The sequence below is a fragment of the Exophiala oligosperma genome (assembly GCF_000835515.1).
Source record: "Exophiala oligosperma strain CBS 72588 unplaced genomic scaffold supercont1.10, whole genome shotgun sequence".
Taxonomy (NCBI): domain Eukaryota; kingdom Fungi; phylum Ascomycota; class Eurotiomycetes; order Chaetothyriales; family Herpotrichiellaceae; genus Exophiala; species Exophiala oligosperma.
The window spans coordinates 622,670-649,760 of NW_015622827.1; the positions used below are offsets into that span (position 1 = coordinate 622,670).

General features: G+C 50.9%; 12 protein-coding genes across 12 annotated transcripts; 8 read left to right on the forward strand and 4 right to left on the reverse strand.

The window, feature by feature from the left end:
• Positions 1 to 1,009: 1,009 nt before the first annotated feature.
• Positions 1,010 to 4,736, forward strand: PV06_09401 (uncharacterized protein). The gene is made up of 3 exons (XM_016410849.1): positions 1,010 to 1,394; positions 1,449 to 3,119; positions 3,166 to 4,736. Exons 1-2 carry the CDS (start codon positions 1,013 to 1,015, stop codon positions 1,472 to 1,474), a joined length of 408 nt encoding a protein of 135 aa, XP_016258656.1. The 5' UTR covers positions 1,010 to 1,012; the 3' UTR covers positions 1,475 to 3,119; positions 3,166 to 4,736.
• On the reverse strand, positions 1,479 to 3,928 carry PV06_09402 (succinate dehydrogenase [ubiquinone] flavoprotein subunit 2, mitochondrial). The gene is made up of 6 exons (XM_016410850.1): positions 3,792 to 3,928; positions 3,686 to 3,740; positions 3,551 to 3,632; positions 2,671 to 3,498; positions 1,897 to 2,613; positions 1,479 to 1,838 (listed from the first exon to the last, which is right to left on the reverse strand). The coding sequence occupies exons 1-6, from the start codon at positions 3,834 to 3,836 to the stop codon at positions 1,619 to 1,621; spliced, it is 1,947 nt and encodes a 648-aa protein (XP_016258657.1). The 5' UTR covers positions 3,837 to 3,928; the 3' UTR covers positions 1,479 to 1,618.
• Positions 4,341 to 6,240, reverse strand: PV06_09403 (26S protease regulatory subunit 7). The gene is made up of 5 exons (XM_016410851.1): positions 5,994 to 6,240; positions 4,951 to 5,946; positions 4,727 to 4,901; positions 4,641 to 4,671; positions 4,341 to 4,574 (listed from the first exon to the last, which is right to left on the reverse strand). The coding sequence occupies exons 1-5, from the start codon at positions 6,086 to 6,088 to the stop codon at positions 4,552 to 4,554; spliced, it is 1,320 nt and encodes a 439-aa protein (XP_016258658.1). The 5' UTR covers positions 6,089 to 6,240; the 3' UTR covers positions 4,341 to 4,551.
• A 157-nt stretch (positions 6,241 to 6,397) lies between these two features.
• On the forward strand, positions 6,398 to 8,474 carry PV06_09404 (T-complex protein 1 subunit delta). The gene is made up of 2 exons (XM_016410852.1): positions 6,398 to 6,563; positions 6,614 to 8,474. Exons 1-2 carry the CDS (start codon positions 6,504 to 6,506, stop codon positions 8,171 to 8,173), a joined length of 1,620 nt encoding a protein of 539 aa, XP_016258659.1. The 5' UTR covers positions 6,398 to 6,503; the 3' UTR covers positions 8,174 to 8,474.
• Positions 8,475 to 9,210: 736 nt separating this feature from the next.
• PV06_09405 (uncharacterized protein) lies at positions 9,211 to 11,119 on the forward strand (the record flags this gene model as incomplete). The annotated part of the gene is made up of 3 exons (XM_016410853.1): positions 9,211 to 9,797; positions 9,891 to 10,470; positions 10,601 to 11,119. 3 exons carry the CDS (start codon positions 9,211 to 9,213, stop codon positions 11,117 to 11,119), a joined length of 1,686 nt encoding a protein of 561 aa, XP_016258660.1.
• Positions 11,120 to 11,220: 101 nt separating this feature from the next.
• On the reverse strand, positions 11,221 to 13,584 carry PV06_09406 (uncharacterized protein). Its single transcript, XM_016410854.1, has 7 exons — positions 13,050 to 13,584; positions 12,940 to 12,965; positions 12,762 to 12,784; positions 12,554 to 12,684; positions 12,425 to 12,495; positions 12,203 to 12,373; positions 11,221 to 12,148 (listed from the first exon to the last, which is right to left on the reverse strand). The coding sequence occupies exons 1-7, from the start codon at positions 13,132 to 13,134 to the stop codon at positions 11,975 to 11,977; spliced, it is 681 nt and encodes a 226-aa protein (XP_016258661.1). The 5' UTR covers positions 13,135 to 13,584; the 3' UTR covers positions 11,221 to 11,974.
• A 291-nt stretch (positions 13,585 to 13,875) lies between these two features.
• On the reverse strand, positions 13,876 to 15,852 carry PV06_09407 (flap endonuclease 1). Its single transcript, XM_016410855.1, has 4 exons — positions 15,681 to 15,852; positions 15,549 to 15,634; positions 14,933 to 15,499; positions 13,876 to 14,885 (listed from the first exon to the last, which is right to left on the reverse strand). The coding sequence occupies exons 1-4, from the start codon at positions 15,691 to 15,693 to the stop codon at positions 14,364 to 14,366; spliced, it is 1,188 nt and encodes a 395-aa protein (XP_016258662.1). The 5' UTR covers positions 15,694 to 15,852; the 3' UTR covers positions 13,876 to 14,363.
• Positions 15,853 to 15,890: 38 nt separating this feature from the next.
• PV06_09408 (uncharacterized protein) lies at positions 15,891 to 17,371 on the forward strand. The gene has a single exon (XM_016410856.1). The coding sequence runs from the start codon at positions 16,270 to 16,272 to the stop codon at positions 17,317 to 17,319; it is 1,050 nt and encodes a 349-aa protein (XP_016258663.1). The 5' UTR covers positions 15,891 to 16,269; the 3' UTR covers positions 17,320 to 17,371.
• A 394-nt stretch (positions 17,372 to 17,765) lies between these two features.
• PV06_09409 (ubiquitin-conjugating enzyme E2-16 kDa) lies at positions 17,766 to 19,428 on the forward strand. Its single transcript, XM_016410857.1, has 6 exons — positions 17,766 to 17,898; positions 17,966 to 18,088; positions 18,199 to 18,244; positions 18,354 to 18,383; positions 18,435 to 18,618; positions 18,672 to 19,428. Exons 2-6 carry the CDS (start codon positions 18,045 to 18,047, stop codon positions 18,809 to 18,811), a joined length of 444 nt encoding a protein of 147 aa, XP_016258664.1. The 5' UTR covers positions 17,766 to 17,898; positions 17,966 to 18,044; the 3' UTR covers positions 18,812 to 19,428.
• A 234-nt stretch (positions 19,429 to 19,662) lies between these two features.
• PV06_09410 (uncharacterized protein) lies at positions 19,663 to 22,512 on the forward strand. Its single transcript, XM_016410858.1, has 3 exons — positions 19,663 to 20,109; positions 20,169 to 21,848; positions 21,899 to 22,512. Exons 2-3 carry the CDS (start codon positions 20,304 to 20,306, stop codon positions 22,172 to 22,174), a joined length of 1,821 nt encoding a protein of 606 aa, XP_016258665.1. The 5' UTR covers positions 19,663 to 20,109; positions 20,169 to 20,303; the 3' UTR covers positions 22,175 to 22,512.
• A 1,187-nt stretch (positions 22,513 to 23,699) lies between these two features.
• On the forward strand, positions 23,700 to 24,609 carry PV06_09411 (uncharacterized protein; the record flags this gene model as incomplete). The annotated part of the gene is made up of 2 exons (XM_016410859.1): positions 23,700 to 23,913; positions 23,998 to 24,609. The coding sequence occupies exons 1-2, from the start codon at positions 23,722 to 23,724 to the stop codon at positions 24,607 to 24,609; spliced, it is 804 nt and encodes a 267-aa protein (XP_016258666.1). The 5' UTR covers positions 23,700 to 23,721.
• A 990-nt stretch (positions 24,610 to 25,599) lies between these two features.
• On the forward strand, positions 25,600 to 27,030 carry PV06_09412 (uncharacterized protein). Its single transcript, XM_016410860.1, has 4 exons — positions 25,600 to 25,811; positions 25,876 to 25,985; positions 26,042 to 26,064; positions 26,124 to 27,030. Exons 1-4 carry the CDS (start codon positions 25,762 to 25,764, stop codon positions 26,835 to 26,837), a joined length of 897 nt encoding a protein of 298 aa, XP_016258667.1. The 5' UTR covers positions 25,600 to 25,761; the 3' UTR covers positions 26,838 to 27,030.
• The last annotated feature ends 61 nt before the right edge of the window (positions 27,031 to 27,091 follow it).

The window sequence follows — 27,091 nt, forward strand, 5'->3', positions numbered from 1 at the left end:
TTGTCAATTATATTGTTGCTTCACGTGGCTCCTGCGTCTACAGTACGACGGCGTCCGGATGCACAGGGCATGGATGCATCCACCCGAATTCCGAAGCGACCCGTTGCGAGGTTGAAAGACCAGTCGTGTAAGGAGGACAGTACAGTACGCATGTCATTGCCGCAATGTGACAGACATTCCCTTGTCCGTGTTGCCATGGAAGGGTGATGATCCCATTTTTAGCACTCTACAACAATGCATTGAATCGGGAAAATGATGTGTACACAATCAACATGTCCCGGATATCATGGCGGTCAGTGCTGAACAAGAGTTATACGAAGGATTGACATAAAGGTTAAGTGATATTTCATTTGATGCTGTGAATTAGAGTGAGATGAGGGTTTACATAAAGGTTAAACGACATTTCCTTTGGATTGCGTCTCTTGATTCGTCGCAGATCTGTAATGGTTGAATGTGAGAAAGCTCTCTTTCAGGGAGTACATCATAAACATAACCCTATATCAAGCCCTTTGTCAAAACATATCTTCCATCTTCCCGGCAACCGATGTAGCAATCTCGAGACCTTGACCAATTTCTCATAATACGCAGCCGTTGAGTGACCGTATCGAGAATCTTAATCATTCAAATTTTCGGTTGGCGTCGAGGGCCAAGCTGCAGATCCGTACATGTAGGTTCAATACTTGGAAACGGTTCACTTGACCTGATTGTGAGGACGAGTACGAAGTACCTTGGTTGTGCATCCTACGTTTAAGCCGAGTCTCGAATGATGTCGTATGGTATAATGTTGAAGATCATCATCAGTCCCCTTCGTAGGTAGGGAAGGCTACACAGAAAATTACAACTAACACGAGGGATCACGCATACTCCGTGGGTAGATACTTGTAGAGGGAATATAATGTGCAGCCTCGTGTAAAAAGAAACTCGTCTTAGTCGTATGGAGGAGTTAAAATCCTTCCTTGGCCTACGTAATGAATTTTATATATCACGTTGTCGTCCATCTACAATATCTCTTATGACTCTGGGTCTTTTTCACAGCTCTCGTACAAGTGCCACTCCATATGTGTATTCCGTGAAGCGTATGGTCAATCCAGACAGGAACGACAACATCTTAAGAACACATTCATCGATGTCTTCTACCAAGACGACCTCTCGTGCAGAAGACGAAAAGACCGTTCGGGAATGGGGTTTCAACCACGTCTTCACGTGGACAGACGGGCCTCTTGTCCATTACCCTCCGCACTCTCATTCCGGCTTAACGACGCACCTCATCCGTCAAGGCAGTTTAACCATCACTTACCCACGAGATTCCAACCCCACAAAGGAAAAGTTCGGGGCGGGCGCGAGGATAGACGTACCGGCGAGCAAAGTGCACGAAGTGTGGATGGGCAATGAAGGTGGCTAGCTCTTTTCCTTATCTTTCGACCGTGGCCCAGCTGATCTTGAACCAGGGTGTGAATATGTTATAGGGGAATGACCGGCACAGGCTATCAAATGCATAATGGTTTATGAGAATATGATGATTTTTACATTGTTTGTGTCATGGTATAGTAACTTTCCAACCAGCATATAAACGGAGGGCAAAATCCCCCTTCATCCCTAAACACATGCCACTTCAGGTTTAATACGTTCTCTTGAATGGTGGAACCGCCTTGCATTCGTTCTCGTCCAAGGTGTGACCAACAACCGCTCTGTAACCAAGATCGACCTTTCCATGTGGTGACTTTTGCCATGACAGAGTGTGCTTCATCCAGTGCTCGTCATCACGTTCGGGGAAGTCCTCACGAGCGTGAGCACCACGAGATTCTTTACGGTTGGCAGCAGATGCCGCAGTTTGAGTGCTATTTCGGCAATGGTTAGTAAATGCTCATACGGGGTGGAATTTAAAGAAGAACTTACGCGCAGGTCAACAAGTTTCTCAGTTCAAGAGTTTCCACCAAGTCGGAGTTCCAGATCATGCTTCGGTCCTTGATACCGACCTGATCGAACGTCTGGTCGACCTCGTTGATCCTTCTTACACCTTCGTCCAAAGACTCTTGTGTTCGGAAAACACTGACATCAGTCTGCATCACCTTTTGCATGGCGCTTCGGACATCGTAGGTGCTCTTGGGGCCGTCCGACTCACGGACCTTGTCGAGAACGTTGATCGAGTCGGCACCGGCATCGGCTGCAATCTCCTTTTGCGTCTGGCCCGGAGTGAAGTTATCGCGGATCGTATGCGACACGGCACGTCCGAAGACGATCAAGTCCAGCAGCGAGTTGGCACCCAATCTGTTGGCACCATGAACGGAGACACAGGCAGCCTCGCCACAAGCGAACAATCCAGGAACAACCTCATCTTCACCCTTGGAGTTGACCGTGAGCACTTCACCGGTGTACTTGGTCGGGATACCACCCATGTTGTAGTGGACAGTTGGAAGGACAGGAATTGGTTGTTTGGTGACATCGACACCAGCAAAGATGGAGGCAGTCTCGGAGATACCAGGAAGGCGTTCGTGGAGAATTTCGGCAGGCAAGTGGCTGAGTTGGAGGTAAATGTGATCCTTGTCAGGACCAACACCACGTCCCTCACGAATTTCCATGGTCATTGATCGGGAAACGACATCTCGAGAGGCCCTACGATGAACGCTGTTAGCCATGCGAAAGAAAGGAGTCGAGTGGAGGCTGACTTACAAGTCCTTGGCAGTAGGGGCATAACGTTCCATGAATCGTTCACCTTCGGAGTTGAGCAGGTAGCCACCTTCACCTCGAGAACCTTCGGTAATCAGACAGCCGGCACCATAGATACCGGTGGGGTGGAACTGGACGAATTCAAGATCCTGGTTGGGTAGACCGGCACGAGCGACCATGGCCATTCCATCACCAGTGCAAGTATGGGCAGATGTGCAGCTGAAGTAGGCCCGACCGTAGCCACCCGTGGCCAAAACGGTGTTCTTCGCCTTGAATCTGTGCAGGGTGCCGTCTTCTTGATTGTACGCAAGGATGCCCTTGCACTCGCCACCTTCCATGATCAAATCCAGGGCAAAGTATTCGATGAAATAGTTGGTGTTGTAATGCAGGGATTGGCCATAGAGCGTGTGCAGCAAGGCGTGACCAGTTCTGTCAGCAGCAGCGCAACATCGGTAAGCCTGTCCACCTTTGCCGTACTTTTGTGATTGACCACCAAAGGCTCTCTGATAGATCCGGCCGTCTTCGGTTCGTGAGAATGGACAGCCGTAGCCTTCGAGTTCGATAACCGATCGGGGTGCTTCGCGCGTCATGTAATGAATAGCATCTTGGTCGCCCAGCCAGTCGGACCCCTTCACGGTATCGTACATGTGCCATCTCCAGTCATCCTCGTGCATGTTACCCAGGGCAGCATTGATACCTCCCTGTGCGGCAACGGTATGACTTCTTGTGGGGAAAAGCTTTGTAACGCAGGCAGTGTTGAAACCTGCCTCTGCCAGACCGAATGCGGCTCTCAGACCTGCGCCGCCGGCTCCAACCACGACCGCATCATACCTGTCTCATGTTAGGAGTCCATCGTGACATCACCAAGGAGGGAGGAACATGCTCATGGTCGATCACTGCATATTTGCTAGACACGTGAGGTGAGGCTTCTTTCGCACGGAGGGGGTTGTTTGCGACAATGCGCGCTTAATGGATGTCAGCAGCTAGCCAAAAGGAAAAGGCACAACAGGATTCATACCAGCCGGCCTCGTTGAAGAGAAATGTCTTCTTGTTGGTCTGAAAGCTCGAGAAAACTATCGCATCGGATCAGCACCGGATCAAGAACAACGAGCTCCTCCGCGTACCTTGTTTGCAGGAGTCAGGCTCCGCAGAATGGTTGAAGAACTCATCTTGTGGCGGCTTCAACGCACCCAGCACAAGCAGAGGAAAAAGAGAAGCACACAAGGGCAGGAGAGGAGGATGAAGGCGAAAGAGTTGTGGTGGAAAGCTCGAATGCGTCAATGAAGCGTCCAAGCCGAGCCGAGAACGCAGTCAAGGTTTGGGAATGACCAATGGCAGGTCGGATAATTGCCCTGTCAAGGCCTTCCATATTATTGGTGCCGTATTTTCCCTATCACCACATTCCACGACCTTACCCGAATTACTCCATATACAAGTACTCCCTCTCTTCCGAAGGGGGCAAAGTCTTTGGAGGCAAGAAAATACCAGTGTGATCAACGTCGGTCGTCAGGTATACCATTTACAATCTCGATGGTAGCTATATCCTGTCCACCAGTGCCACCAGGCTGGCTGCATCAGCACGAGTGTACGATCTTCACAGCAATTCTGCCGAACAATTCTTCCAGTGTGGTGCATCGAATGAGCAGTTGTACAAGCCAATCTACTACTTTATTCTGGCTCATTACTGGATGGACAATCACAGACAAGGCGTAGAAAGAGAATCGATCAGACCCAGACACGAAATACAGTGCAATATTTTGCATTCTGAAAGTATTCTTACACGACCATCGCACCCAGGGCGGTCTTTGCGTCGAAGATCTACTCTTGACAAACTCCAGGCAAATCCATGCTCTTCTATGCCGAAAACACCACCAAAAGAGGCCGCTAATTGTATTGAGCGTAAACATCTACCAGAAAGCGTTAGAGAAATGTCTGGGACAACCAAAACGAAAACAGAGAGATTGCAAACTTACTCGTAGAGCTGAATCGGGAGTTGCCTTTGATCTGTAATCATAGTCAGTATATCACAACGCTCATCATCGATAGTTGCAATACATACGACTTTCTCGACGGACTGCAGGAAGTCTTGTTCCGTGGCAACCTTCCTTCTCGCTCGAATGGCGAACATTCCGGCTTCTGTCGCCACACTTCGCAGTTCGGCACCTGTCGCTTGACCGGTCAGACGGGCAATCAGTTCCCATCTGATATCACGCTCGACGGACATGCTCTTCGCGCTGATATCGAATTAGTGTCAAGAAGTAAAACATGTCCACCCAAACTTACTGAATCCTGAGAATGTTCGCACGGCCATCCAGATCCGGCAACGCAAACTCAATCTTACGATCGATACGACCTGGTCGCATCAAGGCAGGATCAAGAGTGGCCGGCCTGTTCGTAGCGAACATGACTTTGATATTTCCTCTCGAGTCGAAACCATCCAATTGAGTAATAAGCTCCAACATGGTTCTCTGGACTTCGTTATCTCCACCCGCACCATCGTCGAATCGAGCGCCACCGATGGCGTCGATTTCATCGAAGAAAATGATGCATGCCTTTTTCGTCCGCGCCATCTCGAACAGTTCTCGAACCATTCGTGCACCTTCACCAACATACTTCTGTACCAGCTCAGAGCCAATGACTCTAATAAAGGTGGCATCGGTTCTGTTGGCTACCGCACGAGCGCACAACGTCTTGCCAGTACCAGGAGGTCCATAAAGTAGTGCTCCTTTGGGCGGATCGATACCCAGACTGACAAATCGCTCTGGAGACAGTAAAGGCATTTCCACGACTTCTCGGAGCTTCTCAATCTGTTCTTTGCAGCCTCCAACATCTCCGTATGTCACATCGGGCTTGTCTTCCACCGTCATCATGGTAACGCTGGGGTCGATCTTTGGTGGTAAGGGAAGCATGATGGAGTATTTCTGTCGATCCACGCCTACCCGCATGCCTTCCTCTATATCTGTAGGACTGACTCTCTCTCCCAGATTGACGACGAACTTGGCGATCTGCTTGACGTTAATTACGTATTTGCTCTTGTCAGGATCCTTCTCGTCTTGAATGATTTTGGTGCATCGTGCAACTTGGAGAGGTTGTTCTTCGGACATTCGTTGTCGGTCGGCGGCAATATCCCATAGATGTGGAGGGGCGAGTCCTGTGTCTGACTCCTTGACACCGATCTTTTCATTAACGCTCTGTTGTTTGTCCTTGATCTGCTTCTCGAGCTTCTTCAACGCGGCTGCGTACGGAGCAGCTCCATACGTCCGTAATACTTGGATATCCCTGTATTCAGTCAGCGAATATGTACATATATCTCTGGCACAACTAACTCCTCTGATAAAGGTGTGATTTTCTTCTCTGGCTCTTCATCGTCGGCGAAGGTCTTCTGGTACTTTTCCCAGCTCTGGCCGGTGGCACTCGGCATTTTGAGAACTTGGTAGGGTGAAGAGCTGTGGAGGAGCAAGCGCTGTATCAAAATTTCCCTCTAGTGTTTAATGTTGGCAAAGAGGATGATGCAGAAACAGGAGGATTGATGTGTGCAAATGCTGTGATGGCGAGTGTTGACCATTTGATGAGGAACTCCGTAATCGCGCGGTGCCTGAATGCGCAGGAAGCGAGTCGTTTAGCTGCGGACCCAGTCAAGCGCCACTAGTGCCAATGCGGTCACAGTCAAAGCACTCTGAGCCTGCGCCCGCCTAAACTCTGCACTCGTGAAATTTATATGTGCCCGCCGAACGCAATTGACAATTTCGCAGTAGGCATTACCCTTCTCCCACCACGCAATCTCTTACGATCCAGCACTATCTGAGCCAGGAATAAATTGACAGAGAACGGCCAATATGGCGGCTGCATTGGGTATTCAAGGCAATGTTGGCGGTGGTGGAAATGCGGCATTCAAGGTGCGAACCCATCTCGAAATGCATGTGGACTACTTTCTGACCTCGTTTAGGACAAGGAGAAGCCTATGGCTGTCCGGAATGCCAACATCATGGCAGCCAGAGCCGTGGCCGATGCCATTCGAACCTCGCTTGGCCCCCGAGGAATGGACAAAATGATTCAATCTGGGAAAGGCGAGAACCTAATCACAAACGATGGTAACACCATGCTGAAGAGCATGAGTGTGATGCACCCTGCAGCAAAAATGCTGGTGGACCTCAGTGCAGCCCAGGATGTTGAAGCCGGTGATGGGACAACCTCCGTTGTGGTCATCGCAGGTAGCCTACTCGGAGCCGCCGATCGATTACTCGCAAAAGGCATCCATCCCACCATCATCTCAGAGTCGTTCCAGAGGGCGGCGGCCGCGGCGGTCAAGATACTACACAGCATGTCTCAACCCATATCCCTGACGGATCGGACCACACTTCTACAAGCAGCTTCGACGTCGCTGTCTTCCAAAATTGTGTCACAACACTCCGGCTTGCTAGGTCCTATGGCGGTCGATTCTGTGCTGAAGACGATCGACCCAAAGACCGCAGACAATGTAGATCTACGGAACATCCGCATCGTCAAGAAAGTCGGTGGTACTATCGAAGATTCAGAGATGATTGATGGCTTGGTGCTAAATCAACCTGTTATCAAGAGTAGTGGTGGCCCGACCAGAATAGAAAAGGCTCGGATCGCGTTGATTCAATTCCAGCTGAGCCCCCCCAAGCCTGATATGGAGAACCAGATTGTTGTCAATGACTACCGACAGATGGACAAGATCCTGAAAGAGGAGAGGACATATCTACTCAACATGGTCAAGAAAATTCAAAAGACCAAGTGCAACGTGCTGCTCATTCAGAAATCCATCCTTCGAGACGCAGTTAATGACCTGTCTCTGCACTTCCTGTCTAGATTGAAGATCATGGCGATCAAAGATATCGAGCGAGACGAGGTTGAATTTCTATGCAAGAGCACAGGCTGCAAACCTATCGCCAACATCGACACCTTCACGGAGGACAAGCTCGGAAGCGCGGACTTGGTAGAAGAGGTCCAATCCTCTGGTGCACGATATGTGAAGATCACCGGCATCCGAACTGCCGCAACACAAAATCAGACCGTGTCAATAGTAGCGCGCGGGGCCAACTCCTTGATCCTCGACGAAGCCGACCGATCGATACACGATGCACTCTGTGTCATTCGTTGTCTGGTGAAGAAAAAGGCATTGATAGCTGGCGGTGGAGCCCCCGAAATCGAAGTCGCACAGCAATTAGCGAAGCAAGCACGAGAGTTGACAGGAACCGAAGCCATCTGCTGGAAGGCGTTTGCCGACGCTATGGAAGTGATTCCAACCACATTGGCGGAAAACGCCGGTCTGAACAGTATCAAGGTGGTGACTGAGCTCCGGCACCGACATGAGATGGGTGAAAAGAACGCTGGTGTGAGCATCAGGAGCGGAGGCGTCAAGACGAATATTGCGGACGAGAAGGTTCTCCAACCTCTGCTCGTGAGCACCAGCGCCATCGAATTGGCAGCGGAGACGGTCAAGATGATTTTACGGATTGATGATATTGCCTTGTCACGATGATCAAGAAGCCAAAATTTGGGGAAACGGTGTGTTGATGGCCCAGGAAAAGGTGTATTGTAACCAACCATAACGTGGGACTGTTATACCCCTTTCAGACACGACATGAATGTTGCTACAAGCTGATAGATATGCAAGCCTTGGTAGATGGACCGTAACTTGTAGCCTACGATTAATGGCGACGCCGCGGGGCTTTCGAGATCTTGAGCTATTGTACTGGTCAATGGTAGAGGGTCAAGTCATGGTATGTACATGTTATGCCTATGTACGCGGCGGGCCAATGAGCTTGGTAGATAGATTTTCCGAGTGGTTTTGTTCTTTACAAGATGGAATCGATTTGTACTATCTCCGTATTGTAGTAGTCCGTTACTCGCACGAACCGGGACACAGGACTTGTTCTCGAGGCGGTCAAGAGGGGGTTTCGAAACCTGACCGACAGACAGATATGCTCTTGTGGGGGGCAGGGCGGCGGTACTTTTGTTTTTGTTGTTTTCTTACTCCATAAATCCCAAAGTTGGGTATATATATTTCGTAAGCGGCACGGCAGTTGTACTTTATACCTAGCTGTCTGTACGGAGTGTAACCTGCGCCTTATGGTGACCCTGACCCCCCTGGATCATTTTCGGATAAAAATTGGTTTTCGTGATAGGTTGGATACGTCCGCACGAATACCTAAGTAACAGAGAAACGGGGTGCCGTGTTTGTTAGTGCTGATGGTTGGTTACGAAATATATATAGATTGACTTTGTTGGACCGAACAGCGCGGCCATCGAGCGCTTGATTGAAATAATATTGCTAAAGCCATGTCGACGAGAGACAAGACAGACAAGACAGAAAAAACAAATAGAAAAAAAAAGGCAAGTACCTAATAGGCGAGGCACGAATCTGACAGAAGGAATACTTATATCTCCGACGGGGTTTCACAAGACTGGTTTGTTGCCTACACACCAGCAGAAGGTCATCAACAACGCTCCGTTGTTCAAAAGTCTAGGGCTAGGTTAGGTACACATACGAGTCAACGAAAACGAGTATTCAGGATCATGACTTGGGCTATGATCATCCTTCTCCTACTTGGCCTGTGGGCATTGTCCAATGTCTACAGCCTTGTGAGAAACTACCTCGTGGCACGAAAGACGGGTCTCCCAATCCTCGTCTGCCCCATCAACAACTACAACCCACTTTGGATGGCGAGCGGTATACCTCTGAACCCGCTGTACAAAAGGATCCTCCCCAGGCACCTCTACGAGCGGGTCAACTGCGCGTCGTACGGGTTCGAATGGCGAGAAAAGAGCGGCATCTTCCAAAAATACGGCCCGGCCTTCGTCCTCGTCACCACCGGCGCCGTCGAGTTGAACACCGTCGACCCGGGCCTGGTGAGCGAGGTGCTCAGACGGCCCAAGGATTTCCCAAACACCGACATTGGAGACGTCATCATGGGCGTGTTTGGACCCAACCTCCTCACCACCAACGGCGAACGGTGGTCTCGACAACGCAAGCTCATCGCGCCCAACATCAATGAGAAGATCAGCAGTCTGGTGTTTGGCGAGTCTCGACGGCAGGCCCGCGAGATGGTCGCTTCGTACGTGGACGAGGCACAGGGAGTGACGAATGACACGGTGCGTGGGTTGTAAGTTTTTCCCCTTCTCCTCCTCCACGTTGGTCACCTCTGGTCTGCAAGAATCTGCATTCGCTCTCACCTTACTGAATGTGGACTCGATAGAAAAGCGCTCGCCATCAATGTCCTCGGCACGGCCGGGTTCGGGATACGACGGCCCTGGAAGGATGATGCCACGTCACAACCCAAACGCCAATGCCAACGCTTCACTTACATGGAAGCCACCAAGATCGTGGTTGAGAACATCGTCGGCGCCGTTTTCCCCACCAGGTTGCTCACGCTGTCCATCCTCCCCTCGTCCTGGCAGGACATTGGACGGGCGAAGACGGAGTTCCCCCAACTTACCAAGGAAATGCTCGAGAACGAACGTAAGGTGCAAGAGAGCGCCACCGAAGCCAGGACCAACCTGATGAGCCTGCTCGTTCGACTCTCCGACGCCGACGGCGCCAAGTCGACGCAGTACCTGACCGAGGATGAAATGTTGGGTAACCTCTTCATCTTCACCGCGGCAGGATTCGACACGACGGCCAACACGATGGCGTATGCGCTGGCGCTTCTCGCCACGTACCCCAAGTACCAAGATTGGCTGTACGAGGAGATCAAGGCGGTGATTGGCGACAAGCCCACCGAAAGTCTCGAGTACGCCGACACATTCCCCCGGCTACCACGCTGTCTAGCGTTGATGGTGAGTCTTCTTTCCCCACGCAGACATGTTCACAAAGCCACGCACGTTTCGCGTGGACACGAGTGTTGCCAAAAGAGAAAGAAAAGGCCGAATGCTGACCCCTGGGTGCCGTTACCGCGAGCAACGATAGCTCGAGACAATGCGCCTCTTCCCACCGTTGGTCCACATCGCCAAACAGGTCAACAAAACACAAGACGTCGCCGTTGCCACGTCCCTCCGGTCGTACTTTTTGCCGCGAAGGGTCGTGATTTACCTCAGTTCGGTGGCCCTGCACCGCAGCCTCCAAACCTACGGCGACGACGCGGACGCGTTCCGCCCGGAGCGCTGGATCCTCGACCCCTCCGTCGAGCCGGGGTCGGCGAAGTCGACCATCGCCGCCAACGTCAGGACGATGCCCAAGGGCAGCTTCGTGCCGTGGTCCGCGGGTCCGCGGGTCTGCCCGGGCATGAAGATGGCCCAGGTCGAGTTCGTGGGCGTCTTCTTGACCGTGTGCGAGAGGTACACCTTCGCGCCTGTCCGGCTCCGCGACGACGAGACGGACGACCAGGTCAAGGCGAGGTTCGAGGCCGTCATGGAAGACAGTTCGCCCAGGTTGACCCTGCAGATGAACCGGTTCGAGGACCTCAAGATCAAGTGGACCAGACGATGAACATTTGTCGCGTACGGGTAGTACCGCCAGTGACCAAACACGAGTGATTCGTGTCGTGAACGAATGCCGGTAGATTGGCCGTCCACGTACCTCGAGTAACCAAGTACGAGTACGAGATGTGGGAACAGTAACTACAAGTAGCACTTTATTGTACTTCCCAACAGTACGGGTAGGTTTACCGACCGAATGACTAATGACATCACATTGTTTTGGAAAGAATGTGATTACCTAATTGCCCTGACGAAAGATCAACACCAGAGCGTCAAGTCCCCCCAAAATCCGGGCTATACTGAAAAGCGCGCGCAAAATGGTGTGGTAATACTAGTGTCTGTACAAGGGGCATTTTCGATTGACTGTGTACGTGTGAAGATCGAAAAATGCAAAAGGTTGCCACCCACATCGTTCATCCATCCTCTTATACAAAAGTAAGGAGACGAGATGAGATGCGCCGTTGATGGATAATAATCTCTCGTGCACTGTCAAGACACACTCACACACACCTTTTTGCGCCCCTGAATTTCTGCATCTCCTGCGTTTGTCCCATACGTATTCCAGTCCCAAAAAAACCAATCACATCACGAATAACGCCGAGATTCCCCATCTTGAGCCATCGAATTTCCAAACGCGTCGAAAACACAGCACGCCCCCGAGGTTATGTAAAAAAGACACATCGGCAACCAAAAGTGAGCGGCCCTTTCATGGCAATCAGCAACGCCCCACACACCCGGCCACCACCCAACGTCATGTCCCATCAACATAATCACTCCAAAGCAGCACATACACACACACGAAGTTTGGAAAAAGCAAAAGCAACACACGTCAGGTCATAACATCAACATGAAGCCCTGTTATAGTTCATGCAGAGGCCTCTGCCTTCTTGGGTGTGGCAGACGACTTCTTGGCGGCAGCTTTCTTGGGGGCTGCCTTCTTGGGAGCAGCCTTCTTCGTGCCAGAAGTGGTCTTTTGCTTGCTGACGCGCCCTGACTTCGTCTTCTTAAGAACTGTTGGGGCGTCTGTGACGGCAGGGGCCTAAGTGGTAATGTTAATATTCACCGGATGTTTATCGGAGTCGGTCACACATACAGTCTCGGTCTTCGTCTTGGTCTTGGGGGCTCTCTTAGTAGCGGTGTTGGCCTTTGGTTTGGCGGCGGAAGCCTTCTTAGGGGCAGCGGCCTTCTTGACCTTTGATGCGGCGGTCTTGGGCTTGACAGTCTTTGCCTTGGTGGCCTTTGGCTTCTCGTCCTTCTTCTCCTTCTACACAAGGGTCAGCATGGCGGCGATAAGGTCTGAATGGTTCAGACTGACCTTAGGGGCGGCGGCCTTCTTCTCGGCAGGCTTGGCTTCCTTCTTTGCGAGCTTGACGGGACCTGAGGGACCTGAGATTACTTGTCAGCACGCAGGCTCGAGTATGCGTATGAGTGCAGGTGTCAATACCCTTTGGCTGTTGGAAGTCACCCTTCTCGACACCCGACTTCAAAGCCTTGTTGAACAGAGAGTCGAATTGGGATTCGGATGTGATGGTGACATTGTTGTTTGCCTTGACATACTTCTTGATGGCTTGTCGGCTATAGAGGTGTCAACAAACAAGTCATGCGATAAGAGACCTCGAGCCGCCGACGACGAGGGACGGGGGATAACTGACCTGCTTCCATTTCGCTCCTTGAGCTGTTTGTGACAAAGGCACGTCAGCAATGGTATTCTCCAGCGGGCAGTCTTCCAATAACACATTCCGACTCTTTCGCCAATCTCACATGCACCTTTGGACAATGAGGTAGGCAGATCCGACGGCGCCGAGGGTGTCGCAAATGGGATTGACTCACGTTGATGATTGCGTCCTTGATCATATCTGGCAGGCAGGGTCAGCATTGACGTGCGACAACGACAAACAGGCTCTCGCGATCATGCGACGCGCCGTGGCGGGCAAACTCACCCTTGTATGAAGCGTGTGCCGGGGCGGCGGCGGGCTTCTTGTCCTTGGTGGCGGCAGCGGTGCCGGTGGCTTTCTTGGGAGGCATGATGATGGTGTGGTGTTGATGGATCGACTGATAGATAGATCAAGGGCGAAAGATAGCTATGGATCGAGTAAACGGGAGACTGTTAGCTTGAGGCGGAAAGAAGAGGAAGCAGAATGGAATGGGTGATGGGCTGTACTCGCAGCGCGCGGCGAGCGGGGGACACGCAGATGTTTATACCTCGCATGTGACGTGCCGTGGACAATCAGATCAATCCAGCTCCTCCGCCCGTCAGCCAATCACAATTCCGCATCAATGGGCGGAAGCTAAACAGTTGGAAAAGGTCGAGGCGACGGGGGAAAATCATCGAGTTCCCAGTTCAGCACCAGAACAATAATCAATCGTCGTGCCAGATCACGCGCTGCCTCGTTCTCAAAGCTGTTTGTGCCTTCCCACCCTCCACGCTTTGTTTTTGTCCACTCACGTTTTCCCTTCCCTCGCGTCCCTCCCCTCGCTCTTTTTTCTCTCCTCCCTCTTCGTGTCACGGTATTTTCCATCCCATTAATCTCGAAGAATGAGGTCTGACCACCAGCGTACCCACCTTTCTTCTTTCAGTTTCTCGTGTGGCCTGTGTCTGTTCGTGTTGACCTCCCACGGCTTATGGTTTCAGTCTTACTATTCCCTCTCGTGACCCCAAATGGTCTTTGTTGGACCTTGACCTGCCAAGATTCCTTCCTCATGCACTCGGCTATTTCATAGACCTTGTTTACGACATTCCATAGTACGACGATACTGGGTCAGTCCTCTCCAGGTCAATGTAGGCCAAGATAAAATCTAATGCTGTCGTAGAGGATCGGCCTTTGATCGGGTTCTGATCACGTTGTATCTCATATTCTGCCTTGTTGGGCATCGTTTTGCTATTATTGTTACAGGAATGCTTCGTCCACAAGGTGATGGCGAAGAGTTGGGCAGACGATGAATCAAGCTCGACCATTCGGAATGCCCCCTCTCGAGCTCATGGCGAGTCATGTGAACAAACGCAAAGCCTCCAGCATCACTAGTGCCAAGTCTATCTCGACCTGCGAGGCACGTGCCATTTATTCCTCAACGGGCATCTCCTCTCCGATCATCCCGAACTGAGGACCACCATCTTTTCCCTGCGCTCTCCTTATGCTCCCCCGCCGAACGCCCTTGCGATGAAATATTCTCGTTGGTATCATTCTCCTGCCAGTCACATGACCTTGAAATTCACCCGGGTCCTCGACGCCGTCCCATTGCAACAAATGAGGCCATCATGTCGATATATGCGTCCTCGCCTTGGACTCTTTCTTGGTCTTTGCGTCCTCCTTCTTTTTCTTCTTTGCCTCAGCAATCTTCTCGTCGTGTTTACGCTTCAGGTCTTTTTTCTCCGTTTCGGTCTTGGGAACCGCCTTGAAGAACCCTTCGAGCCGAGACTGTTGCGCCGTCTTGACATTCTTCTGCAGTTTTTGTGCGCCACTCCGAACCCGGTCCTCGTTGAAGCCTTTGTCGTTGACCAGAAATTGCACAAGGCCCTCCACGTCAGGTGCTTCCCACTTGAAGTCACACTCGGGATCCTCGGCAGATCGCACATCCGGGTGGTGGAATAGCTCTCTCGCTTCCTTGTATGGCCAATCGTCAGGAATGGTGTATCTCTTCTTCGAGTCATTTTCCATGAACTCCACAACCTTCTCCAATGAGCCGTGTTCCCGAATCAACTTCAACGCCGTATTCGGGCCAACCTTGGGGATTGGGTCCACGTAGTCGCATCCGAGTAAAATACAAAGGTCGATGAACTAGGAAAGTCAGTCAATTGTCCGAATGCGCGTGCCATCATATCTACCTGGTTTCGGTCCATGTTCAAGCCCTCCAATGTCTTGTCGAGGTGGATTTCTTGGATGGGCTCCTTGCGTTGTTCACTGAACGTCAGATGTCGCAACAAGATTGGCGAATTGAAGGTCAACGTGTCCATGTCCTCGGATGCGGCTGCATACACCTTGCCCGCCCGGGCCAAAACCGCGCATTGTGCTTCTGCCTCCGTGGGTGCGACGATGAACGGTATGCCCATCAACTTGAGTAGTTTTCTGCATTCCTCGTTGTGTTCTCTGGTCACTCTCACGGTTCTTCGTGAGAACTTCTCCACTTCTTCTGCGGTGCCAGTCTCTTTCGCCTCTTCATGTTGTTCATTCGCTTCGTTCTTCCGGGCAAATCGCTTCGCAAGTTCGCCAGACTTTAGCTTGGGCGGCGCTCCGTCAAAGACGTATAAAGGCTTGAGGCCGTTGTCGACCATGCGCAGAGTCCGGTAGAACATGCCCATCAGGTGTGAGGTGGTTTCGCCAGTATCTGACATGAGTTGCTGGCCATCCGAGCGAACTGCTATCAGGAAACTGTATATGCTCATCGACGCATCCTGTGCCATTGTCAGTGCGTGGGGATGTTGCCGGAACCATGAGACCTACAATTGCGACCTTCCTGCCAAAGTGGTTCTTGATCTCACCATTCTTGATCGCATCTGGTGCCTCGTCGGCGATGACATGGTAAAGTCCTGTAAGAGGGTCAGACGAGTTCAATGCCGGGCAAACATAAATTACCTTTGATACCCATGCTTGCGAAAGTGCGGTGTCGTTGTAGATCGGTTCAAGTTGGAGTGGCTGCGCAGAGAACAAAAAGTCCGCCGCTGCGCGTAAATGGTTCAATGGTCGCGTACCGCGCACTTCCAATAATGACGTGTTAGCCAGTTACCATACCCGCACGGTACAGAACGCCACGACAGCCACACTACGATTTGGTAAGAATCAGAACTACAATAGACACCATCATCACCATGTGAGCTACAATACTTCAGAGGTTGGGGATGAGCCTCGGCTCTCCCACAGCATGAAGCCCGAAGCTGTCGGTGCCTATAAGTACATTCTTGTCTCGGAGACCACTCGCTACGTGACTATATTTCTCTTGTCCATCTTGAGTCATCTCTGAGAATGTCAATGCGGGCGCGCTTGGCCTCGCTGAGGGTGCTCTGTCGTAGAAATGCTTCTACTCCCACAGCATTTAGATGGGAAGATCCCCTGAATTTCTTCAGTTTTCTGACCGAGGAGGAGCAGACCATTCAAGAAACAGCACATTAATTCTGTCAAGAAAAGTTTTTGCCCAAGGTCTTGGAAGCATACAGGAAAGAAGACTATGACAAAGTTATTCTGCAAGAGATGGGAGAGGTGGGCTTGCTTGGGGCTACTATCAAGGGGTATGGTTGCCCCGGAATTTCCAGAGTGGCCCCAGGACTCATTTCAAGAGATGGAAACAGTCGACCCTGGTTATCGATCAGGAATGTCTGTCCAATCTTCATTTGTTATGAGCCCGATAGATGAGTTCGGAACGCAGGAACAAAAGGACAAATACCTGGAAAAGCTCGCCAAAGGGCAATTGATAGGCTGTTTCGGATTGATAGAGCCCAATCACGGCTCAGACCCAGGCTCAATGGAGACGATTGCGAAACCACATCCTCATAATAAGGGATTCTTCAGTCTATCGGGAGCAAAGATATGGATAATACACTGCCCGATTGCGGAGGTGCTGTTGATCTGGGCGAAGCTTCAAGATACTGAAAAGATTAGAGGATTCCTCGTTGCACACGAAAAGTGCCCCCTCGATACCCTGACGACGCTACCATTGAAGAGCAAAAGTGGTCTTCGAGCATTGTCGACCGAATCGATGCAGCTTGATAATTGTCCTGTGCCGAAAGAGAGCATGTTTCCCGACATTGAAGGATTAAAAGGCCCCTTTGCATGTCTTAATTCGGCGCGATATGGTATCGCCTGGGGTACCATGAGGGCTCTAGAAGATTGTTTGGCTCGAGCTCGCGAGTATGCTTTGGAACGAAATCAGTTCAAGAACAGTCCCATTGCCAAGTATCAACTCGTGCAGAAGAAATTAGCCGATGCCGCGACAGACATAGCATATGGACTAGCCGCAGCTTATCAGGTCGGCAGGCTGAAGGATGAAGCCAAACTCACACCCGAGATGATCTCCATGATCAAAAGACCGAACTGCGACAGAGCTTTGATCAACGCTCGACACCTCCAAGAGATGCTCGGTGGTAATGCTGTCAGTGATGAGTACTATATTGGGCGGCATGTGTCGAACCGTTTCGTTACGCAAACCTACGAAAGACAGAGTGACATCCATTCACTGATTTTGGGACGAGCAATTACTGGCATTCAGCCGTTCGTGTAGTAGGGCGGCGTCCCTCCATATCAGTAGCGCAATAGAGGTAGCTCAAGGCATCATATTGGCGCCTGCAGCCGTAAGATCAATTTTCAGCCCAGCATTAGGCAACAGTCAGATATTTGTGTTGCTTGATGCTATAGCATCAGTGGATGCGTATTGAGAGGAGTGATAGATACTCCGTGCCTGTGTTGAAGTCGCAGAAACACAAATCAACGAGTTGAGATTGATGACGGGATAGTGAATAAAACTTCAGTAAAAGACTGCTTTGTCATGGCCCGTCCGCAAGTTGAGCAAACTCCGGATGACTGATGTTGGTGGCGAGGGCAGCGAAAACTGAGGAACTGAGGCCCAAAGCTCGCCGTCATTGGACACCGTAGGCAGTGCCAGCATGTTCCAAGGCTCTTTCATCGCCAAGAAGTTTGCCTTCTACTGCGCCGTCGGCTGAGCATCACCAAGTCCCTTTCTTCTTCACTTCCACTACTGAACGACTTTCTCACAATCAAGTGTTTGACAACAACTCCCTAAACCCCCACTGTCCACCTTACCTACACCTCTAATACTCCTCATCTCCTCTTATCACTTCAGGTTCGTCCCTCCGCCCATCCTCCTCTCGCTGGACCAACTTTTGTTGCGGTATTGACTCAGTTTGCAGCCCCGCCTTCGGTCGACTTTGTGCACCTTACCACTCCTCAATCCTCCTCCGCATCTACACAGAACACCAGATCTAAGCCATGGCGTTGAAGCGTATCAACAAGGAACTCGCAGACCTTGGCCGGTATGTCCCTTCCATGTCCGAACTGTCCGGGTGACTTAGGTCACCGCAAGATTGAGGCTTGATAAGACAATTTTACTTTGGGATCAGGTACTGATTGATCGGTCATATAGTGATCCTCCTTCATCATGCTCGGCAGGCCCTATGGGAGATGATTTGGTATGTAAATTCCTAAAGCGCCGGCGCGACTGGCGACCCCAATGGTGTCACGCGCCCCGGCGTCGATGGATGGATGTCCTGGGATAAATGGCTAATATATCATTTGTAGTTTCACTGGCAAGCAACCATCATGGGTCCTGTAAGTATGCACCTGAAACTGGCTTCGACCTTGTCCTAACAGCCCCTGCAGAGTGACAGCCCTTTCCAAGGCGGTGTATTCTTCCTGTCCATCCACTTCCCGACAGACTACCCCTTCAAGCCACCGAAGGTCAACTTCACAACCCGAATCTATCATCCCAACATCAATTCAAACGGCAGTATCTGTCTGGACATTCTCCGAGACCAATGGAGCCCGGCATTAACGATATCGAAAGGTACAAGTCATCATTGAATGTAATCATGGGCACAAGCTGACTCAGTGCAACAGTTCTCCTTTCCATCTGCTCTATGCTCACAGACCCGAACCCTGACGACCCTCTCGTTCCGGAAATTGCCCATGTGTACAAGACCGATCGCGCTCGATACGAGGCAACTGCGAGGGAATGGACGAGAAAGTTTGCAATCTAATTTTTGAGCTGGGTGAAAAGTGTTGACTGGTCTGCGCTCGATTCACGGCATGATTTCAGTGCACTGGTTGGAAACCCGGGTTTGCTGTGCAGCAAAAGGCAAAGACTGCAACGACGAATTCTGTTTCGTGGGGGGCGATGGTGCGAAATGCACTTCAGAGAATGCGATGAGAGCCACCGGAGACACGGGCGTAGACGATGCAAAGGGGTGCCGTGTGCCAATGGCACGATCTGGGATGAACTGTTATGATGCATTACATTAAGGGCGTGCTTTAGGGATAACAACGTGCTTCTGCTATCCAGATTATTGCCAATCATCTTGTTTCTATCGCTCGTTCTTTGTCAGCTGCTGCACGTTGGTCCGGAGCCATCGATGACGATTGTGACTGAACACCGTTGCCACTATGTCTAGAGTCTGCCCGACGGAGGATCTGTCCAGGCCCATTGGAGGATTGCAAAGTTCCAATAGAAGACATGTCAGCGACTTGACATGTACGGAATCCTCGTACAGCATGACTGATGTTCTTGGCTTTTTGCGACCACCGTCGCCTTCGGATGGAGCCGGTAGACATGGCGTAGGAGGCACTGATAGCCCGTCTCTAGAGCCGTACTCGTAGGTGCCAACTACTCGTAATGGGTGCTGTTTTGGCCCAGAATAGCAGCATGGACGTAAGCTGTTCGAGAGCCTTGCAGTACTGAAACAAGGACCCTGGGCGGCAAGCAGGGGGTAAGGCTGGGTGACGAACAGAGACTGCGAGGCCGTGGATATTTGGGTCGTCTTGAAGCGTCTCCTCGCCCCTAGTGTGTTTCACCAATAGCCATCCACCTCGCTTCTTCTGCAAATCACGGCGTCGAACCTCAATTTTCGACTCTTGCGAAGCTCCAACTCAACATCGTCCCATGGCGGCACCCACAGCGTCTGGACTTTGGTGGCTACGTGCTGTCACCCAAGGATCATGTCCCGCGTCCAGTTAGGATGATTTTCTCGCCCTAGGAACCAGCCTTCGATGGCACCCACGGAGCCCACAAGCCATGCCCGATTGATGCCCCCTATCTCGTGCATGCGAAGACTGCTGACCTACTGGGCCCTGGAGGCAACTTCAAGCGCTCACAGTATATTCTACAGTCTCCGTGCACAGGGTTCCTAGTTATCTATGACTTCTCCGCCCTGATCTTCCATTTGTTTACCGTTGATCATTCTCTTCTTCTTGGCCCAACTGTCTTGATAGATAGGTTTTATTATTGCTTTTCATTGTTGACGCGACTCTACAGAGCGTCCGCGGTGGACACACGACCAAGGTACGTGTACCAATGTCCCCAAACATCGTCATTTCCTCTCAGACTAATTCTGTGTCAAGTGTGCGTTTCAAAAACCGCAGCCATCTTGTGGTCTGTGTGTCGAGTCTCGATCTTACCGCAGCAACGTAGACGAACTGTGGGTTGCTAGGGCCGAACGTCAGAGCTGTGGACTCCTCTTTTCAAAAGCGAGAACCATGGAGTCTACGCCACCGCCGCCATACTTATACGAGGTGCCGCTGGGACGGTCGAATACCACGACGCATAATAATGCTCCTATGTACTACCTGGAAAAGCCCTTGGCCAGATCAAACACAATGTCGAGAACGTCTGTCATGTCGGAACGAACACGGTCGACCCCTCTCTCGAGGTTGTTGTTGTCGGGGGAGGTCAGCGGAGAAGCGCCTCGAGACTTGACCTTGAAAGAGAAGTTGGAAAGATGGATGGTCAATGAAGGGTCAAGACGAGTGGTGGTGGGAGTGTTCGTGCTGGTTCACGGACTGATATTTGCGTTCGGCTTCATGAACTACCAGCTGAAGGACAACCTTACAAACGCCCGCGCGACATTTGGGATCACGTATCCAATTGCGCGAGCTGCGGCATTGGTCTTACATTTCGACGTGGCTTTGATCCTCTTTCCCGTCTGCCGGACCCTGATATCCTTGTTGCGACAAACACCTCTCAACAGTATCGTTCCTTTCGACAAGAACATCACTTTTCACAAGACCGTGGCCTACTCAATTGTCTTATTCACCTGGGTCCATACCATTGCGCATTGGCACAACTTTGCCCAACTTGCAGCTAAGCAAAAGCTCGGTTTCGTTGGGTTCTTGAAAATCAACTTTTTCACTGGTCCCGGCTGGTCCGGCTACGTCATGCTGTTTTCTCTAATGGCCATGGTCTTCACTTCGATTGAGAAGCCTCGGCGTGCGAACTACGAACGCTTCTGGTCCGTACACCATCTCTTCGTCATCTTCTTCGGCTTCTGGTCCATCCACGGGGCCTTCTGTATGATTAAGGCCGATTCCGCACCCTTTTGCTTCGGTACAGGTGTCTTTTGGGAGTACTGGATGTACGGCGGCTTTGCATACCTGTTGGAACGGGTCCTTCGAGAGATCCGTGGCCGTCACAAGACCTATGTCACCAAGGTCATTCAACATCCCAGTAACGTCGTCGAGATTCAAATGCACAAGGAGAGAACCAAAACCAGGGCTGGCCAGTATATCTTCTTGTGTTGTCCCGAAATCTCTATCTGGCAATACCATCCCTTCACCTTAACGTCGGCTCCTGAGGAGGACTACATCTCCGTCCACGTCCGCATGGTCGGCAACTTCACCAAAGCCCTCGGCAAAGCGCTTGGCTGCGAAGAAGGTAAGGGTGGAAAAGGAGGTGAAGTTGGCGAAAAGAAGCAGCGCTCAGAAGTGGTTTCTATGGCACCAGGCGCTGGCCTGACGAAACTCTTGCCCCGAATTTATGTTGACGGTCCATTTGGATCGGCCTCCGAGGATGTGTTCAAGTTCGAGACCGCCGTTCTGGTCGGTGCTGGTATTGGAGTGACGCCATTCGCCAGTATTCTGAAATCGATTTGGTACCGCATGAGCGCTGGTAACGACGGCAATACACGCCTACGCAAAGTGTACTTTTTCTGGGTCTGCCGTGACTTTGGATCTCTCGAATGGTTCAAAAGTCTTCTAATGGCCATTGAGGCGCAAGACAAGCAACACAAGATCGAGATCCATGCTGTGAGTTGTTCACCGCTTTTGACTTGAAACCAGTTACTGACAAGTTCTAGTACCTCACTGCCAAAATATCCGCAGCAGACGCGAACAACATCATGCTCAACTCTACTGACACCGATGCCATTACCGGTCTTCGTACCCCTACTAACTTTGGCCGTCCAAACTGGGATATGGTTTTCCGGGCAATTCGAAAGCTACATTCACCTGGCGAGGCTGGCGTGTTCTTCTGCGGTCCAAAGGGCCTCGGCTCTCAATTGCACATTAAGTGCAATATGTACAGTGAGGGTGACAAAGGGTACAACTTCGTCTGGGGCAAGGAAAATTTTTAGATTCCACGTTCTTTTTTTTGGGCGAGTTCCAGCATCGTTGTACAACAGAAGAAAGGTCCGATACTACTTTTGGCTTCTCAAAAAAATATTCGAGCATTGCGACAGCGCTAAGTGGGCAACATTCTGTGGAACGTTTCCAGGAGTGCGACCTGAGGATTTTTCGATTGCTGCTGCGTTCTTGCAAGTTGTATGTATGACAGCAGAGCTTTGTTTCCGCAAGGAACAAACGACTTTTTGGCTTGTCGCGACTATCATTTATTTAGATATTATACCCACATGAGCTCGCTCTACGAGATTTACGAGGTGAAGGAATGAGAATCTTTTCAGAAACCACAATACTTCCGGTCGACTTGCTGCTGTCACGTTCATAGGAATATCTCACCCCGTTAAGGATACCCTCAATAAACCAATCGTCGTTTCCGCGTTGGCCTCCGTTGAAGACCACCACTCTCCTACCCTTGCGTGTCTTCATGGGTCCAACCGATTTCGATGCGGTCGACCATTGAACCTGCCATTCATGAGAATCGAAATTCGAGCCGAGGCGGCAGGTGTTGGCGAGATCGACCAATCTCTTGCACTGTAAGCGATAAGCCGAGGACGTGTCTCATGTGCGTTTCGTGATTGCCGAAGCTTGATGTAGTCCTTGCATCCATTCTATGGAGTAGGTTTACGACTTGTTGGTAACGTCACCACTAGGGAGGTCAAAGGACACACGTCACCTTGGGTCATCTCCTGGTTCGAAGTTCGCATAACCAGCCGTGGCGAGCATTTCAGACAAGACACCTCTCCGCGCTATCCGGCGACTTTCTCGTCTCATAGTCCTGACGAATTTATGTGGAGGTGAGGGTCTCTTTCGAGACGAGACTTTGGTGGGCGTCTAATAAAGGTCTGGGTTCTGCGATCTACAATTCGACTCGGGTTACCGAGATGATCAAACAGGCACGCAACACCGCGACCGAATAAGTGAGACAAGCTTTGCAGAAGCATTCGGGAATCTCGATTGTGAGTCTTGACTCTTTGACAGTTGGAGAGTGAGAGCCGCCCCTGGAAGGCTCCCTGTTGTCTCAGGTCCGAGGGCCCTAGAAGACGAGCATGTGCCACCAACAAACACCGGATTTAGTGGATTGATTACGCAGTCGTCTTGGATACCCTTCGACGAGTATGACCGAGAGAGGGGGGGGGAGGTAGGGAGGGAGAGAATGATGGTTCTCATGAAATACTTGCATTACAGAACTTCAATATGCCTGAAGAACGTCAAAGGTGGCGCCTCTCTCCGGGGCGATGTTCGCTGAACACCGTGACAGCGGGGATAGGCGCCCCCAGGATATTTTGTTCATCCCCCGCGGCCAGCGGTTTACCTTGAACGAGATGGAAGGTATAGAATACAATAAGTGGATGAAGAGAAGAGTGTTTGTATCTCCTGCATCACAAAGTCCCTTTGCCCATTGAACACATCATCACACACGAGCATTCTCGCGATTGATACCCAACTAGCACCCTGACTGGAGTAAACACCTGCCACAAGACCTATTCCACATTGAGACTCGATGTCGACACCAGCGGTACTACTGACTGGAGCGGGCAGTGGAATCGGGTTATGCGTCCTCACTCAACTACTGGAAAAACAACCAACGCCACGAATTCAAGTCCTGACATTATGCCCGACGCCTGAATTGACCGCGTTGGAGACGATGTATGGGAGGACTCAACTGAAGACCGTCTATGGAGATGCGTGCGACGTAAGAGAATATCCGCGGTCCCCGTCCTGCCCTGACCTGCTCTTATGCTTGTGACTGGCCATGTACTGACAAACCCTCCCGCAGACATCAGTCGTGGAAAAAGCGGTCCAGGAGACGATGGCAAATTTTGGCGCAATGACCCATCTCATCAGCTGCATTGGAACGATGCTGCCGGTCCAAACCATCAGAGACGTTCCCATGACGGAGTACAGAAAGATCTTTGACATCAACTACTTTTCGGTGGTCGACCTCGTCCAGCAGTCGCTGCCACACCTGACGGCGTCCAGGAAAGCCAGCAACCAAAGACCCACCGTCATCGTCGTGACCAGCGGCGTGGATTCGACGGTCTTGTACCGTGGTTGGAGCGGCTACTGCACGTCCAAGGCCGCCCTGACTCGGTTCATCCACTTGCTCGCCCACGAGGAGAAAGACGTCGTGGACGTGTTTGGGGTACTCCCTCTCGTCACCAAGTCGCCCATGGTGGACAAGATCTTCAACGGCGAGTACGATGAGGTGATGAGGCCCGAGGAACGGGAGAGGTTCAACGTCTGGGCCAAAGAGGGCAAGGTCGAGGACCCGGATCATATCGCCCGGTCGATCGTCAAGGCCGCCATGGGTGAGATCACGGCCGAGTCGAGGGAAGTGGAGAGGAACGATTGTGGTGCCTTGTTTATCGGGAGTTTGTACCAGAAATAGGTAGATACCCGATTTCTTTGTTGGTCACTCAGGACTCTCTCCTCTCGTTCCGTACAACGCTTTCTTGTTTAAAAAGGAAAAAAGTCCTCTGACAATGAGATAATACACGTCGTGTTCATACTGTTCCTAATATGGAAGGAAGAAGCAGAAATCTCAACGATGCTTACCAGTATCTGGACCCAGGTAGTCAACAATAGTTCAATGACCTGTATGAGTCTGAGTTGTTGTCTCTAGCAGGTCTTCTCTGTCCTTTTTGTTGCGGACGCAAAGAACGCACCCTGTTCCGTCCCAGCCACGGACATAAGTCATTCCGCTCCGACGACTCACCCACAATAAAACAAAGCAAAACCTCAAAATGACAAGGAAAACGAAGCAGGCTGAAATCGCGGTTCGGTGGCTGCTACGAATACGAAAACGAAAACGAGACCGGCTGGTCGACGCGGGTCAAATTTCGGCACGGAGGAAAAAAGCTTGGCTAAAAACACCCAGAATTGTTGACGGGGCTCGCGATCTCGTCACCCACTCACTGAAAAATGACAGAACTACAATTGTGGAAACACTGAACTGCACGACGCAGCTTCTATTTTTTCGTGGTTGCCTGCAGCTTCTCTCGACAGACCTGTACTGTTAAAATTTCCCAGGGTCATCCCAATGCTCCGCCTCCAAGACCCTTTTTCGTACTCGCATCCGGGGGACCGAAGTTGAAGACGTCTGTTTTTCGCGCGAAAAAGGATTAGACTACGAAAACGAGACGCCCGGTCCACTCCCACCAAGAAGAACATGGTACACTGCCACCTTCCTTGGACTAGACCCGGGAGGTCGACGAATCCGATGTGTCCAATCACTATACAGGTAACGAATCGTGGCAGTGGAGGTGGTGGGAATAATGCTCTCGTTTTCGTATACATACGCAAGCATCATGCGATGCCAGGTCAATGTCGTCGAGCAGGTAGCAAGCAAATTTGTGCAGAAGAATCCATTGTTATGCGTGGGGAATACTGTCCGTGTCCAGGGTATACATACATATAGATAGGCTTTGCCCTACGGCTTGCTTCTATTTCAACTGCCAAACCACTCTTACTGCTTGCATTTGATCATTCTCCTTGAGGTGCGACTTACTGGCAAAGGATTTTGCACACATCTTTTCTCAAAATGGCTGCCGACGATCACTTTGTATACTACCGATATGACCCAACCATGGCGTAAGTGACCAGTCTTTCCGAGAGTCGAACGTGGAAAAAAGTTCACTAACACCCACCACCCCAGGGGAGCCGTCCTCTTCATCATTCTCTTCGCCCTAGTAACGTTCCTCCATACATATCAGCTTCTTCGGACAAGAACCTGGTATTTCATACCTTTCGTAATTGGGGGTTATTGTAATTCCACCTTCACTCACAAGACAAAACATACATACTGACTTGAGTGCTTGCAGTCGAATGGATTGGCTATATTGGGGTAGGCTCGCCTCGCGATAGTGTTTGGGAGACCAGAAAATACTGACAGCGAATTCACAGAGAGCCCTGTCATCGCATCAAACCCCGAACTGGACCCTCGGACCCTTCATCCTCCAGACCCTTCTCATCCTGATCGCTCCTGCACTTTTCGCGGCTTCGATGTACATGGAACTAGGGCGCATCATCCGATTGACCGACGGCGCGGTGCATTCAGTCATCAAGCTGCGGTGGCTGACCAAGATCTTCGTCATGGGAGATGTCTTGTCGTTCCTCATGCAGGCTTCTGGTGGTGGTCTGATGTCATCCGGAGATTCCTCGTCGGTCAAGACGGGTGAAAACATCATCGTCGGAGGTCTCGCGGTCCAAATCTTGTTCTTCGGCTTCTTCATTGTTGTGTCGATGATATTCAACATCAGGATAAACAAGACTCCAACTTCGAAAATCCTGGGAGGAGGGAGAGCGGCGTCCGTCTGGAAGAAACACCTCTACACTCTCTACAGCGGCAGCCTTCTCATTCTTGTGCGATCAATATTTCGCATCATTGAGTATGAGCAGGGGAACGACGGCTACCTGATCTCCCACGAGGTCTTTCTGTACATTTTCGACGCTGTTCTCATGTTTGTGACCATGGTGTTGTTTGCACTCGTACACCCGAGCGAGGTCAATGCATTGTTGAGGGGTGACGGACGTGGAAAAGCCGTGCACAACGTCGTTTCGATTTATGAGATGGATGAAGCTGGAGTTAGTGGAGGTGGTTACGATATGAGAGCTTGAGACGTGTTGGTGTTAGAGCAAGCGGAAATTCTTGTGTTGGAGTTCAAGGACTGTCCAAGAACTCCTTATATGATGTAGAATTGAATGTGGGCAAGATTTGCTCAGAGTAGGATATCATTTGCATGAAGTGGCAGTCGCAGCCAGAATTGTGTCGTACGAGGATTTTGGGAAGTTGCCGAGCGTGAGAAAGTCATGAATATATTTTAAATTCCCAAGAAGTTCATTCACTCACAAATCTCCGACCACGGGCTACA

Excerpts from the sequence above, each read along its gene's own strand:
- PV06_09406 (XM_016410854.1), bottom strand. The coding sequence starts at position 13,134 with ATGCCTCCCAAGAAAGCCACCGGCACCGCTGCCGCCACCAAGGACAAG. Across the intron at positions 12,685-12,761 it reads AAGGAGCGAAATGGAAGCAG|CCGACAAGCCATCAAGAAGT; the intron begins GTCAGTTATCCC and ends ACACCTCTATAG. Across the intron at positions 12,496-12,553 it reads TGACTTCCAACAGCCAAAGG|GTCCCTCAGGTCCCGTCAAG; the intron begins GTATTGACACCT and ends AAGTAATCTCAG.
- PV06_09410 (XM_016410858.1), top strand. The coding sequence starts at position 20,304 with ATGGAGTCTACGCCACCGCCGCCATACTTATACGAGGTGCCGCTGGGA. Across the intron at positions 21,849-21,898 it reads ACAAGATCGAGATCCATGCT|TACCTCACTGCCAAAATATC; the intron begins GTGAGTTGTTCA and ends GACAAGTTCTAG.
- PV06_09409 (XM_016410857.1), top strand. The coding sequence starts at position 18,045 with ATGGCGTTGAAGCGTATCAACAAGGAACTCGCAGACCTTGGCCG. Across the intron at positions 18,384-18,434 it reads AAGCAACCATCATGGGTCCT|AGTGACAGCCCTTTCCAAGG; the intron begins GTAAGTATGCAC and ends CAGCCCCTGCAG. Across the intron at positions 18,619-18,671 it reads GGCATTAACGATATCGAAAG|TTCTCCTTTCCATCTGCTCT; the intron begins GTACAAGTCATC and ends TCAGTGCAACAG.
- PV06_09408 (XM_016410856.1), top strand. The coding sequence starts at position 16,270 with ATGACAAAGTTATTCTGCAAGAGATGGGAGAGGTGGGCTTGCTTGGGG.
- PV06_09403 (XM_016410851.1), bottom strand. The coding sequence starts at position 6,088 with ATGCCGAGTGCCACCGGCCAGAGCTGGGAAAAGTACCAGAAGACCTTC. Across the intron at positions 5,947-5,993 it reads ATCACACCTTTATCAGAGGA|GGATATCCAAGTATTACGGA; the intron begins GTTAGTTGTGCC and ends GACTGAATACAG. Across the intron at positions 4,672-4,726 it reads TGCAGTCCGTCGAGAAAGTC|ATCAAAGGCAACTCCCGATT; the intron begins GTATGTATTGCA and ends CTATGATTACAG.
- PV06_09401 (XM_016410849.1), top strand. The coding sequence starts at position 1,013 with ATGACTCTGGGTCTTTTTCACAGCTCTCGTACAAGTGCCACTCCATAT. Across the intron at positions 1,395-1,448 it reads AGTGTGGATGGGCAATGAAG|GGTGTGAATATGTTATAGGG; the intron begins GTGGCTAGCTCT and ends ATCTTGAACCAG.
- PV06_09404 (XM_016410852.1), top strand. The coding sequence starts at position 6,504 with ATGGCGGCTGCATTGGGTATTCAAGGCAATGTTGGCGGTGGTGGAAAT. Across the intron at positions 6,564-6,613 it reads GTGGAAATGCGGCATTCAAG|GACAAGGAGAAGCCTATGGC; the intron begins GTGCGAACCCAT and ends GACCTCGTTTAG.
- PV06_09412 (XM_016410860.1), top strand. The coding sequence starts at position 25,762 with ATGGCTGCCGACGATCACTTTGTATACTACCGATATGACCCAACCATG. Across the intron at positions 25,812-25,875 it reads CGATATGACCCAACCATGGC|GGGAGCCGTCCTCTTCATCA; the intron begins GTAAGTGACCAG and ends CCACCACCCCAG. Across the intron at positions 25,986-26,041 it reads TTTCGTAATTGGGGGTTATT|TCGAATGGATTGGCTATATT; the intron begins GTAATTCCACCT and ends GAGTGCTTGCAG.
- PV06_09402 (XM_016410850.1), bottom strand. The coding sequence starts at position 3,836 with ATGAGTTCTTCAACCATTCTGCGGAGCCTGACTCCTGCAAACAAG. Across the intron at positions 3,633-3,685 it reads CTCTTCAACGAGGCCGGCTG|CGCGCATTGTCGCAAACAAC; the intron begins GTATGAATCCTG and ends ACATCCATTAAG. Across the intron at positions 3,499-3,550 it reads TATGCAGTGATCGACCATGA|GTATGATGCGGTCGTGGTTG; the intron begins GCATGTTCCTCC and ends AACATGAGACAG.
- PV06_09407 (XM_016410855.1), bottom strand. Across the intron at positions 15,500-15,548 it reads TTGGCAGGAAGGTCGCAATT|GATGCGTCGATGAGCATATA; the intron begins GTAGGTCTCATG and ends ACAATGGCACAG. Across the intron at positions 14,886-14,932 it reads TGAACATGGACCGAAACCAG|TTCATCGACCTTTGTATTTT; the intron begins GTAGATATGATG and ends TGACTTTCCTAG.